Source organism: Hydra vulgaris, chromosome 10 (assembly GCF_038396675.1).
Source record: "Hydra vulgaris chromosome 10, alternate assembly HydraT2T_AEP".
Lineage (NCBI taxonomy): Eukaryota > Metazoa > Cnidaria > Hydrozoa > Anthoathecata > Hydridae > Hydra > Hydra vulgaris.
Window position 1 is genome coordinate 31,917,578 of NC_088929.1, and position 15,144 is coordinate 31,932,721.

Here is a 15,144-nt window from a genome sequence, read left to right on the forward strand (position 1 = left end):
TTTTTTCTTAATTTTGTTTTAGGTACCCCAAAAAGATCTGACGGTCTAGTCACAGAGTACCGCGAAAGACCAAGTTCAAGCCTCCCTCCTTACCGATGACGTTAAGTATAGCCAGAGCTCGCATCGAACGGTTTTTTTTACTTTTTAATAGTGACAATTTTTATACTGCCATATTTTTGTTGTCTTCGGTGTTGGTCAAAAATTAAATAAAAAATATTTTGCTGCTTAATTAAAAAGCATAAATTTAAATATTAATAAATTAAACTCTAATATAATAAACTCATCTGCCTTATTGACATCGTTGTTTAAATAATTATTTGACAACTATTTTTTGAGTGTTTTTAGCCATAAAAAGTCAATAAACTGATTTATTCCCTTTTTTTTTGTCAACTGATAGGTGCTTTGACTTATATGTGGTAAAAGATAAACTTGCAAAACATCCTTCGCCTTCCATTATACTGGCATTGTTCTTTAGATTAAAAAAAACGTTAAAATATTATATTATTTCGTAGATATTTCAAACCAAGATTGTTTTTTTTTATTCTTTTCATTCATATAAAGACTATTATCCTCCTTATGAAGTGTGTTGCTCTTGTTATTGTTGTTCAGCTGATCATTGTTACTTAAAATGTTTGAAGTGGAAAGTGTTTTTTTTTTTTTACTTTGTTTAATTTTTTAGTAATTTTTTCGTCAGAATCGTAAGTATAACGAGAATTATCGGGTTCATCGGCCATATTTCCAATCGACTTAGCTTTTTTTAGCAAATTGAATAGTTTTTTCTTTTTTCTGACACCTTCCTCGTTGTGTGATTTTGCTGATAAAGAAGAATCGTATGAGTTTCTTGATGAAGATGTTGAAAAATCTGAAATACGGCGACAATAAAAACCACGATGCACGCAAAAAGAATCTCGTACATTAATTGTTTTAATGTTTGCATTATTGTTAAAGTAATCACTGTCCAACCTCAATCTACGCCACTCATCAGGAGGTTTCTTTTGTTTAACACATTTAATAAATTCTTCTTTACTTTTTTGTGCAGCCTTTTCTTGATCATCTTAACAAATAAAAATATTTACAAAAATAAAAAATTATTAATCTAAAACGATTCAGGCAAATAGTTGAACTATTTAAATGATTTAGGGAAACAATTTAACTGCACCTTTTAGGTAAGTCAATTTTCATTTTAATTCGGCAACTTTCACTTTAATTTTTGTGATTTTTGCAAATTTTGTGATCCAAATTAAAATGAAAATTGCGAAATTAAAATGAAAATTGCAAAATTAAAATGAAAAAATGCTAAATTAAAGTGAAAATTGGTTAACTTAAAAACCAACCAAAACTAAGCTAACCAAAAAGGTGTATTTAAATGATTCAGGCGCATAATTCAACTATTCTTACTGTATAAATTTACGCAATTATAGAGATAAATATCCAAAATACCTGGCAATATATACTCAATACAATAACTATTACTCAAACAATAACTATAGGTCGTCACTATTATTTTTTTTATTAGGTTTAGGATTTTTGTTTTTAAACTTCAAGCTCTAATAGCTTAGCTTTAAAAAAACATCATCAATTTGTATCTGAAATTTACCCATTTTGGATCTAAAACTTACCCCTTTTTATTTTGTAATTTAATTTAAAATACAAATTTTAATATTTTAAATGGTTTTTCACACACACGCACGCACGCACACATACACACACACACACGCACGCACACACACAAACTTGTTAAGACCCTTCCGTTTATAAATTTTTAATTGTTATCAACAAAAAATTTTTTATCTCAAAACTAAAAAAAAAAATTAAGTGAAAATAGGCCTTGAAAATTAGAAAATAATTATTTCAGTCACCGATAAAAACAAAAACTTTCAGTGTAAACAGGCTTTAAAAATCGTCGACCTAGCAAATCTTGATTTGTCGAAAATGAACTTTTGGTTTATTTCCCACCAAATTATAAAACTTATTTACAAGTTTCAAAACAACTTACAAGTTTCAATAATGTCTGATTATTTGCCAGATATGATAAGACTGGCACAAATGTAAGCAAGGAGTTGTGCAAGCTGTAGTCAATGTGGTTGAAATGCTTTGTGTATTCAATGTTTGCTGACTGTATGCATTTGCATAGAGTTCAGGTACATCAATCTCAGTAACATATCCATTGCTCTTTTGTCTATAATAACCTAATCTACTCATCATAATGTGATTTCAAGCAACAAAAAACAAAAACATCAAGTGATTGCTATCTGTGAGTAAAAGTTAAGAGCTAGACATTATTTTCTCTTGCAAGAAGATTCGAGCCACAATACAAACTCATATATAAAACAAAATATGAATTGTCTCAAAAAAAATTGATTTTTTCCTTACATAAATCAACCATAATTACCCTAATCAATTTTCAGAAAATAACTTCTTGATTTCTAAACTATGTTTTTACGCTATTAAAAACCGCAAATCTTTTTTTAGTGTTTGAAGCAGTTTTTTTTTGAATTTTTATAGTCCAGCTGAACTTTGTGAACAAATTCACAAGCTATTTCCTGGTATAGTTTGAAACCAAACACGAACAATGACTTCTGCCCTGCTCTATTATATTGGCTGCTTTTATGAAAATAACTAGCTTGTCTAGTGTAATGTTGATGCAACTCACTATTTTTTGAATAGAACTGTTTAAGTATATTATTTTCATTTGATGTAACATTGTGAATGAAACAGAGTGATTTAAAAATTATTCAATTTTTTATACTTATCCAACTAAGCAATTTCAACATTTCTGTTTTGTGAGTTGACCAGTCACATTTTAATATAATTCTCATTGCTTTGTTTTGTAGTTTTTCTAAGATATTTAAGTTATTAGTGTTGACATCAAGAAAAATAGAAGCACAGTATTCATAGTGGGGAGCAATTATAGTTTGAAAGATTATCTTTTTGGTCCATTGAGTTAAAGATTTGCTTATTCTACCAAGATATCCAGTTTTTTTTTGCTATTTTATTTGAGATATATTTGATATGTTCTGTCAAATTAAGTTGATAATCAATAATAATCCCTAGATATTTCACGCTATCACTAAACTCAATGACTACGTCATCCAATATAACTTTTATGTTATGGTTATGATTTATTTAACTATTTTTCTTTTTTTTAAATTAATAATAAGCATGGTCATGGACTTAAGAGTATTTAATTTAAGTTTGTTATTACTTAGCCATTTACAAAGTATTTTTAAGTCTTGATTTAATTTAAAAATAGTTTCTTTGTGTACCCTCAATACAAACCAATATATCATCAGCAAACAAATTTACAAAAGAACACTCAATTTTTGATGCAATATCGTTCATGTAGATAATAAACAAAAGAGGTCCAAGAACACTACCCTGTGGAACCCCAATACCACAAACCAGTTCTCCAGATTCTTCACCTTTTATTTTGACTACTTGAGTTCTCATTGAAAGATAGTCTGCGATCCAATTAAGAACTGTACCTTTAACTTTATAACCTTGTAACTTTTGTACAAGAATCTTTCTATTAATTGTTTCAAATGCCCTTTTAAAATCTAGCATTACTGTTATAACAAATTTATTGTTATTTAAAGATGTTCTCCATTTGGAAAGAAGTAGTTGAATAGCTGATTCAGTCGATCTATTTTTTCTGAAACCAAATTGATTATTATAAAAAATATTATTACTTTCAAAATAACTTGACAACTGCTTGTGAACAGCTATTTCTAATATTTTTTCGTAAGTAGGAAGCATATTAATTGGTCTTAAGTCTTGTGGTAACTTTGGTGACAATACCTTTGGAACTGGAACGATTGTTGATTTTTTCCATTTAGAAGGAACTTTCCCAGTTTTTAACGATAAATTAATAATTTTTAATAGAGTACTTGAAAATAATGAGTATAATTCTTTGAAAATAATAACATTTAAGCCCTCACACATTGAATTCTTGTTTTGTAATTGTTTTACTATTTCATTTAAGTCTTGCATAGATAAAGGAATAAATTCACAAAAACAAGAAATATTATCATTTAGTGATAAATTTTCCATAGCATTATAACTCATATCATTATGAATTGATGTTTCAATATCTATAATACTTTTGATTAAAAATTCATTATATTTATCTGGAGTGGATTTATTTGTTTCACTTCTTTGAAAACTCCTAATAACATTTTACTTTGTCAGATTTAATATCATCCATTATATTTGACTTAATTAATGGTTTGATAGTTGTTAGATATTTCAAGGAATTCCACATAGCTTTAGGATCATTTTTGACTGAATCAATTTTTATTTTATAGTAATCAGCTTTTAGTTTTCTTAATATTGATGTTTTTTTATTTCTTATTTTTTTAAATTTGCTATATTGTGTTTTATATTTACTTTCACTAAAACCATGGTATTTAAACCAAACATATATTTTCCATTCATGATTATACTCTTTTACTGCATCTGTGTATTTATAATTTCTTAACCAGTTATTGTGAATAGGTGGATTGTTGTTGTTGATTTCCTTATTCTAATTTCCTTATAATAATTGTTGTATAACTATTAGCCATTACTTCAATATTAATTTCTTTTTACATATTTTTTAATTCAACTGAAATGTTTTTATTTAATAAAGAATAATCAATTTTATTGAAGTTCTGTTTACTACTGTTGCCAACATTGTTTGCTTTTTTAGTTTTGGATCGTCTCTTTTCTTTGATAGTGTATCTACAAGTAATCATTTCATGATCAGAAAGTTTTTCTTTTTCGTTAGTTTCGATAAGAGTACAATTTGAAATTGCTAAGTCTATAAAAGTACTTGATTTTTCAGATATTTTTGTTGGTTTACTGTTAAAAATATACATTTGATTATTTTTGATAGATTGCTTTAGTGCTATAGAGTGTTTGTCATTTGAAAGTGTATTTATGTTAAAGTCACCAAGAATGATAATATTTTTGGAACGAATTGTAGTAATCCAAGTATCGAAAAACTCCAAGAAGATGGTTTTGTTCTCCTGTGGAGATTTATACAAAACACTGAAATGAAACATAATTTTGTTAATGACTAGTTCAGTAGATAATAACCAATGACACTTGTCTTTGACGATAGATTTAGGATCAGACTTTACTTTAATGTCATTTTTATAATACAATATACAACCACCGGTATGAGCACTTGATGATTCTAAATTTATAAAAGAATAACCAAAAATTTCAAGCTCTTTTTCAAAGATTGAGGACATTAGGTAGGTTTCAGTTAGTCCGAGTATATGAGGTTTAAATTTTTTTACATATAGTATATTTCTGTCAAGTTTATTTATGAGACCATTTATATTTGCATATGCAATTTTAATGTCTTTTAACACTGAATTCAAGCATTACCTCTAACTAATACATTTAGATAAACTATATTTAAGTTTTCTTAACAGTATAAACTGAAAAAAGAAATGCAAACTTTTTTCTTTATCAAAAATCATATTTTTATAAACTCTTAGACAGAACTCTTAAAATATTTATCATTTTATATCTTTAATGGATCAACATAATTTGATCAGCATCATTGTAAAATTTTGTAAAATTTTACAATAATTTTGAATTGAATAAACTTAATTTCGAAAACTCTTGAAACTTTTTTGCCTATTCTGTATTTACAATGGAAAAAGTATGCCAATAAAAATGATGCTAGGTGATTTAGACCTGAAGACAAATTATGGTTGTAGCAAGAAGAAGACTTCACCGTCATCTTCTTGCTATGACCATAATTTTTTTGTTTGTATATTTATATTGATTGTATTGTTAGACAAAATATATATGTTAAAAAAAAAAGCCCAAAATTCTGGTGTGAATAGTTTGACTATCTATTAATAACAAAACTGGATCTAGTTTTGGATCTAATTTTGGACTATTCAAATAAAATAAAGTGCTTTTTTAACTACTAAAGTAAATAGCTCCTCCCTTACCCAGCATTTGGTTAAAAAGCAATCTTTAGTCCACCAGGTGGCTTACCCATAAAATTTTCTCCCATTTATTTATGTATAAACACCCTTTTCAGGGGCACATATTAACCGCCTGATGAAATGCAACACACGACAGTAATTATTTTATCATTCTCTGCTGAAGTCACTGCTTTAATATATTTTCTTCATTTTTGAGCATCAATTATTTTTTGTATTTTGTTCTTTTATGCAGACTATGGTTTGCAAAAATAGCACAGATTAGATAATACTGCTCCCCAAAGTTGAAAAATAAAACAGTATCTGATCATAATAAAACTGAACAGTATCATTTTGTTACACATTCAAGGCGTTAGCTTAGGTGTTACCTTGTGTTTAGTATAACAAAATGGATTTTAAAAATGAGCTGCTCAAAACCCTTGAACATTTGATAGTAATCAAATATTATCAAAAATAGAAAGATCTTTAAAATAGTGTCGACTTAGGTCTTAAATATAGCGAATCTATAAAACTTTTATTATTTAATAAAAAATTTTCTAGTCAATTTTTTCAAGATATAATATAAAATAATTACTTTAAAAATTTAAATACTTAACTCATTGGGCATTCATATAGCTTATAAAATAACAATGATTAAATACATTACTGAGCTTGTTCTGTAAACACAACAATACAATAATGATCACACAATATTCTGTGGCAATTTTACAAATAAAATGAGAGCAGGCGAGGGGGGGGGTAAAACCATAATAGTACCAACTGGCTTCTGAAAAAAAAAAATCCTTAAAACTAAAATTTACCCGACTGATTTTTATCAAACACACACACCCAAATAAAATCACCTCTGACAATATTAACTCTATTTGCCAGAAACAATCAAACTTGCTAATCTCCAAACCAATCAAACTTGCTAATCTCCAAACCAATCAAACTTGCTAATCTCAAATCAAATAAAGATCTATTAAAAACACAATATGTCTAAAAAACAAACCTTTTATATTGTCAATCCGATCCATAGCTTTTATGCTGTTAATTCTATCCATAGTTTTTATACTGTTAATTCTATCTATAGTTTTTATGTTGTTAATCCTATCCATAGTTTTTATGCTGTCAATCCTATCCATAGTTTTGCTACTTGAAATAAGATAGCTACGAGAGAAAAAACTTTTCTTTCGAAATGAATTTGTTTTTTTTTCACAAGTGTCACTATTACACAAGGCATCATTCGCTAAATCAGTACTTTTTAAATTGTCAATAAATGCATCAATGTCCTCTTGTTCAATGATATCTGGTTCAATATCAGTTATGTCTTCATTGTCAAAATAAAATGTTTTTTGCCAGTGTTCAACTTCTTGTTCACATAAAGTCATGTCACTGACATCAATTTGTGAAAATCGCTTTTCAAACCCATCAATTGACGTCTTCATTTTTAATCGCTTTGCGTTGCCACCAGTTACAACATTAAAACAATCAAGCTCACTGCTTAAACTTGATTTTCTAACAGAATTATTTAAGTTCTGTGTTTGACTTATTAACTTTAGGTCATACATTCTATTGGTTAACGCATCATCTTCATTATTATCTATAATAAAAAAAAGTTAAATTTAGTTTAAATAACCTTTAAATCTGTCATCCAATATGCATCATTTTGTAAATTGTATAAACCAATTGATGATAAGTTAATAATAATATTGACATTTATATTTAGCTTAAATCATGATAGTAAATAAAACATTTTAAAAGTCTAAAATACCTAAAAGATTGTTTAAAGATTGCACTGCACATTGCAAAGTTTTTTTCCCTTCTTTTTTTCCAGATTGCAATTTAACTTCTGTCTTTTCAACACCAACTAAATCAAAATCAAGGGATGATAAAAATTCATGACAACCAGGTAAGCGCCACAAATGTGAAGGGAAAGAGACTTGCACATCAGACATTTCTTGGTTGAAATAATGTATGACATCTTGAAGCTAAACATAATTTTTTTTTTTAATGATTTATTTCATTTTAGTGATTATAATTGGTTGATAATCATAACCATGAGCTCATGATCATCATCAGAATGTTTATCTTTTGATGAAAACTCATCATCATCACAAGATAATCAAGTTTTTAGTTACTTAAACCAGTTTTTTTCCTCCAAAAAAATAGATCAACCCAATATATCATTGGACAAAAACTGACGACCAAAACTAAATTGAAAGTCCCACCCACAATCATGATTATCACAAACATGATTATGGTGATCACTGTGATAGCAAATCATGATCATGGTGATGGTAGCTTTTTTATAAGTTTCTCAACTTGATCAATAAAATTCAAAACTATATTATTTTATAAATTTTAAGGGTAATCAACCACTAAACTTAAGGCAAAAAAAAAGAAAATTGTGAAAAAAAGAAATGTGCGGAGAAACAAGTTTACGATTATTTATCCATGCAATTTCAATGCAATATTATATGCAAGAATTTATACTATTTACTTATATTGTTTTCAAGATCTCACACTCCTAACTTACATTACATGCAAGATCTCAAATTTCTTACTTACAAAACTTACAATCTTTTGAAGGTGCAAAACTGCAGTCGGAGAAGAACGTAATCGTGATATTGCTAACAAGCCATTTCTGTTAAGACCTAAAAAAAAATTAAAGAACATTTAAAGGAGATTATTTGCTTAAATAAATAAAACTCTAAAAAAATAGCAATTAAAATAAAATAAATCTAATCTAAAATAAAAATTTGAAAACTATAAATTTTTTTATGAAGTAAAATATTTTAATTCAAAAAAAAATTAAAAAAATTATAGTTCTAACGTTTGTAAATTGGATGCTAAAGGTTTGCCTTCAAGAAATACTCAAATGGGTAATGGGGATCAACAACTTGAATTAAATAAATGAATAAATCAGTCATGTTATTGGTCAACTTGCCAGCCGATATGCAAATACATGAATACAATATGTAAATATTAAACAAGAGGATGTCATAGTGTAATCGAGTTGGTTGATTGTGATAAAATTAATTTCCTAAGGAGTTAATTGTTAAACTTCAACTTACTAAAGATCATAAATAGTATAGGTGTACATAATATAGGAGTATATTAATATAGGTGTATATAATATGGGAGCATATAATATGGGTGTATATAACATGGTTAACTTTGTTTACAAATTATGTTTACAAAAATAGACACAAACAAAGAGTTAAGTAAAGTGGGTATGAAAGGATGCATAATTATCATGATAAATTATTCAAAACATGTCCTCAAAGTCTTCAAAGACATTTAGAATACATAGACAAATGATGTTACTGTATGAAAGACCTACTTATATTTTTAGTAAAGAAAATAAAAGTTCATCATATTTATGAACTATAGTTAAAATTCACTGACATAAACAGGATAGCAAAAAGAAGAGACAAAAAAACTAAAGTTTAATATGTTAATTTGCACACTTCCATTTTCAACGCTGTATGCAAATATGGCAAGCTCTCCATAAAACATCAATGTATTCTCACTAAAGCCAATAAATATCATTTATAAGATTTTTTTTTTAACTAAATACACTTTTAGTACCAACATCTTTCTTTTCAATCGAAACCAAAAGAAGAAACTTTTATTTGAGTATATATCTAATGAACATTAATTTTATCTTTTATTATTATTGCTTTAATATACTACTGTATTAATAAAACTATTATTATTTTTATTTTATACTTATATTTTTTTAACTTTACAACTATTATTATCATTATCATTAAGATATCTTTGTTTTAGATTCCTTAATAATATTATTTATAATGATAGCGATAGTGATTCCATTGTAGTAATAGATTTATAGTTGTTGTTATAATTATTGCGATCCTTATGTTTATTTTTATAATTACTGTGATAATTTTACTATAGTTATTTTTGCCATTATTTTTATCATTAATTTTTTTTCTGTTTTAAATTAATAAGTATTTTTATCTATTATTAATATTATCAGCCCAAATAAGTGCTTTGTTTTCTTTTTTTTTCTTTCTTTTTTTTTCTCTTCTAAGTTTTTATGTTAGTTTTCTATGTTTATTTTTTTTTCTTTTAAATTCTTTCTATGCTTTTTTTTACTATTTTGTTTTTTTTAGGTGTAACTCCATTGACTATTTTCTAATTATACAAGTGACACCTAACCTTATATATGTAAGTTTATAATATATTATTGTAAATTTCCAAATTCTATGGTGAAATAAATAGTAAAAAAAGTACGATGCATAAATATTTAAACAAGGAGCAGTATTAATTTCATAAACAACATCCTGGTAGCAAAATTATTGCAGGCTTTTTCTCTAAACATTTTTCAAAAACATTTAAAGCGATAATTCAAAATCAAAACATGTACTAAAATGTACTAAACGCTATTTTGATTCTCATTTGCATTTGTATGTAATTTAGATCTCTATTTGATTATCAGAGATTATTTTAATAAATAACCAATTACTTCTTATTAATGTAAGCAAATTTTTGAATTAAAAAAAAAAGTTGAAATTTGAAAATTTAAAATAAACAAAGAAAATCTCATTTCCCAACTCAGTTTTAAACAAATTTTTATCTTGAAAATATGCAGGGAAGGAGTTTGAGAGAATAACTGACTTTTCTTTTATGAGATTTATTTTGCATAACTGAAAATTAATGCAAAAGAACTTAAAAATCCTCTGAAAGATAGCATTAAGGGCAAATTTAAAAAACACCAATAATTCAAAATTGCATTTAAATCATGCTTGATTGTTAAATCTGTTCAAAAAAAAAGAAAAAAAGTAAAACAAAGAAACATGCATACCAAGAAATCCATACAAAGTTTTGGATGCTTTAGCAAGTAGATTTGTGTATTCATACTCTGGAAAGAATACAGCATCTGGAATATTATCATGCGCTTTCTCAAATCGAAATCCTAATGATACTAAAATAGGCTTCCAGTTAACATTAGTTGGCAAAAGTTTGACTTGAATACTTTCTTCTGTTATGTATAAAGACGTTCGAAGATCTTGCGCAAGACGCTTCTGGGCTGTTTCAACCTAAATTAGACAAAAAAGGAAAAACAAATAAACAGATGTCTGTAAAAAATGTTCACAAAAATCTAATCTCAACTTACCAAATGAAGAATTATCTTTAGCGAATCACGATTTGGAACTTCTAAAAACTTGTTAAATGCTTTAGTGAAATTGCATGCTTTTTTGGTTAGCTGACAATTTTTTCCATATATTACAAGGCCAGCCCAATTAGAAGGACTGTTATAATCATTAGAGGCTTGCATTTCTTTGATAGCATTGTTAAAAGCATTGTAAACTGGAACCCTTTGACTGAATTGTTCATAAAACCTACTAAAAAAATAGGAGCTTGCCCCTTTAGATATAGGCCATTGAGATGTTAATACTGTCTCACATCCATTTATTAGAAATGATGAAACTAGAGACTGCATACCATCAACACAAATAGAATCATTAAAAATATTTACTCCAAATACTACTAGCTTTGAATGGAGCTTAGTTTTGCATATGATATCTTTTACAGAAATAATTATGTTAGGAGTGCTGACTGGGCGATTATCATCAAGGTCTAATATTTGTAGGTCAATACAATTATGTTCAACAATATTGTCAATGTAAGGAAAACAAATCCCTGGTGTATGCCACATCACATTTAATGCAATGTGACTTATAGTACTAGAAGATATTTGTTCAAGTATTTCTTCTTTGGACGAGTTACTGGTAATTAAAGTTGAATGTTTAAGTACTTTGTTAATGTTTCTAGTTTCATTATTACAAACTTTTTCTCCGAATATTATAAAATTTTCTTCTTGAGATAAAGGTATACTTTTGTTGTTGGAATTTTCCAATAATGAAAATATATCTGTGCTAAAAAAAAAATTGAAATGCTCATATAAAAATGACCTTTTTGAGTCATCTTTAAAAACATAGAATGGTACAAGTGTAATTTCGCATGGCAACACCAAAATCATATCATATTTTTCAGTGTAAATTTTTTCAAAAGCGTCTAAAAATGAAACAACCTGAGAAAAAAATAGCAAATATAAACAATTATTAGCAGTGCTAAGTTGACAATCAACATCAAAATCTTCAAGTTTCGATTTTGCAAACTCATTTGGCTTGTTTTGATTAATTTTATTATCTAGCAGTTCAATATTCGGTAAACCATTATCAACTTTTGCATGGATGCATAAATCTCCATCGACGTTAAAGCTTCTACGTGCACTAAAAACAAGGTCATTAAGAGTTTTTAATGTTTTGCCTGAAATACATGTAACAAAATTATCCAAATCTGATAAAAAAAAAGTTGAGTCAAGATTAGTTTCATCAACGCTTTTTTCCCAGAATTTCACAAACCCTTCATTTCGTTTTATTATCCAACAATACAACTTGCCAATTACAATCGAATAGAGACACGTAGTATGTGTAACAGTTTTTAAAGAATGAACAAACTTAGAGAATAATGGGATGTTTACACAAATTTTTATACCTGACTTACTTATAAGTAGCTTTCGATTGAAAATATTTCCTTTTTCTGCAACAAACATCGCTTGCAGGTATTCTTTTTTAGTAACATAAACCTTTTGAAGCATTTCATAAGAAGCTTTTATAAAATTTATTTCTTTCAATAGCAAATCTGTTTTTAGTTTATTTTCCTCAATGAAATCAATCACTTTTTGAAAACACTTACTAGATGATTCAATATCATTTTCAAAAAAAAATTTTAGACCAAGGCGATAAAAACATTTTATGAACTCAGCAGGCTCTTGTAGCTGTTCACAAACAGATACTGCCATGCAAAGATAAGAAATTGCTTTTTTTGAATTACCAAGTAAATGAAATGTTTTTCCAATGCGGCCAAAAATGGTAACTTTTATGGTTTTAAAATCATTTTGTTGACAAATCTCCAGTGCCTTTTTATAATATTCTAAAGCATGTTGATTATCACTACTATATTGGTAGCAATCTCCAATGTTAACTAAACATTCTGCTTTTATATAAGGTTTGCTTAACTTCTCTGAGCATTCTTCAGCACATAAATAGTATTTTAAAGATTCCATAAAATTCAATACTTGAGCATAGGCCAATCCAAGTCCTGTGTATGCATCATATTCAAACTGTGAAATGTTAAACTCTTTAGCAAGTGAAAGTAATTGGTTATAGTAAAAAAAAGATGAATCATAGTTCTTTAATAACAAGTGAGATGCTGCAATATCTTTATAAGCATCACATTTATCAAAATCAGTTAGCTCTTGACTCGATATTATTCTCTTTTCAGAATACATCAATGCTGATTTATAGTCATTGTATTTCTCGCAAAGTTGGCGAAGACATTTGCTTATCTCATTTTCTATTGAATAGTTTTTCATGAAAACAGCAATGGTTTGACATTCTAATAAATAATATGCTGCATTTTCAAAGTCATTTAAATTGTCATAACATTCACTTAACAGCCTATGAATATTAATAATGTCAGTTATTTCCACACGATAAATTTCTGTGCATTTTAATTCCAATATAAAAAACGATATAGCTTTTTTAAATTTCTTCATTTTTATGCTTAAGTTCCCCATTAAATGGCATACCTTTTTACAGTTTTTTATGTCTTTTTGGAGCTTCGTTGCTTGGAATAGTTCACTATAACATTTGTAAGCATAATCAAATTCTTTTATTGTTTCTAAAAATGATGCAAATGAAAGTATTGATTCAAACAGTTTTTCATTATTTAATTTTCGGCGCAATGCTATTTCTTTTTCATATTGTTCACAAGCATCTTTGTAAAGCTTCTCAGAAGCCAGAGCAACAGCAAAGTCTCTATAACAATCACATTTTAATGTCTCTATTGAAGACTTTTCTGCTGCACAAATTTGCTCTTTGAAATAATCTTTAGCGTCACTGTGTTTTCCCATTTTCATATAAATTAGGCCTAAGTTTCCATAAGCTTTACATATACTAAAAACATTTTTTTTCTCTTGAGCTGATGCAAGAAGCAGTTTTTGACAGCGAACTGCTTTTTCAAAGTCATTATCAGCCAAGTAGACTAATCCCAAGTTGTAATATGCTAATCCAATCAATTCATATGCATCCAACTCATTTGCTAAGGATAAAGATTCTTCATAGCACTTTATAGACTCAGTAAATCTATTTAATCTATAATAAATATGAGCCAGATTTTGCATAGCTTTGCAGACCTCAAGTTTGTCATCTAACTTTTTAGCAAGCAAAAGATGGTTTTCATAATGAGGCAGAGCTTCATGCAATCTTCCTAAAACACTTGAGAAATTACCTAAGCAAATAAAAATAAATTTTTCAGAGTTTAATTTCAATTTAAGTTTAAATACCATGCTAGAGATATACAAACATTGGGAAAATGATATACATGAAATATAAACCTCCATGGTTTCATACTTCTGTGGTTAGATCTAATATCAACCTGCTTGCAGATCAGGAATAAGTATATTTATTGTTATACTACCAGTAAGAATACCGCCATCCAAGGTATATAAGCTTGTTTATCCACAATTAAAAAGAAGGGGAGGTGAGTACTTATATAAGAGATTTTTTTTTTCTTATATAAGTTGTCTTCACCATAGCTAATGGTGAGAATTAAACAAAAAATAAAATAAGCTTTATTTCTGTCAAAATGTAACCTCTATGTTTTTGTTTTTTAATTAATTTAGAAGACCCAAAAAAGTTTAAAAACTAAAAAAAAAAATTTTAATTGATAGATTGTCTGCCAAAACCAAAACCCTCTGTTGATGTAGCAGCACTTCTTATTGTCAGTCAATGTATGTAACTGTAAAAAAATAAAAAATATATATGTAAAAAGTAAAAAAAATAAAAATTAAAACATTCAGAATATTTTTATTATTATTAAAAATAAAGATTATTCCAGTCTACAAAGATGTGTTTTTTTTTAAATAATAAAATTTAATTAGTTTTTTCAATTAAATTTAATGGTTTATTTACAAAAAGTGTCCTAGTTTTGTCACTTTTAAAAACAAAGAGTCGTTAAGAACCGTTTTTTGCCTCAAACAGTAAATTTAGGTGTCAAACTATAAGAATATATATATATATCTACTACATATCTACTATACAGATAACATATGGTATACAGATAACAAATGGTTAGTTGTTTTTCCTGCGTTCATAGCATACAGCGTTTTCAGAAAAACTAC

General features: G+C 27.3%; 1 protein-coding gene across 7 annotated transcripts in view; it reads right to left on the reverse strand.

The window, feature by feature from the left end:
- Window positions 1–216: 216 nt before the first annotated feature.
- Window positions 217–15,144, reverse strand: part of LOC100198550 (tetratricopeptide repeat protein 28) — a 36,374-nt gene continuing 21,446 nt past the window's right edge. For 3 of the 7 annotated variants that reach the window (XM_065807798.1, XM_065807801.1, XM_065807802.1), the window contains exons 4-9: window positions 11,071–14,252; window positions 10,759–10,993; window positions 8,505–8,581; window positions 7,699–7,915; window positions 6,937–7,527; window positions 217–1,054 (exon numbers count right to left, since the gene is read on the reverse strand). In XM_065807798.1, the coding sequence (XP_065663870.1) occupies window positions 624–1,054; window positions 6,937–7,527; window positions 7,699–7,915; window positions 8,505–8,581; window positions 10,759–10,993; window positions 11,071–14,252 (4,733 nt within the window). In that variant the 3' untranslated portion in view covers window positions 217–623. Of the gene's footprint in view, window positions 1,097–6,916; window positions 7,528–7,698; window positions 7,916–8,495; window positions 8,582–10,758; window positions 10,994–11,070; window positions 14,253–15,144 lie in introns of all 7 variants that reach the window. The other 4 variants (XM_065807797.1, XM_065807800.1, XM_065807799.1 and 1 more) reach the window with 2 other exon arrangements.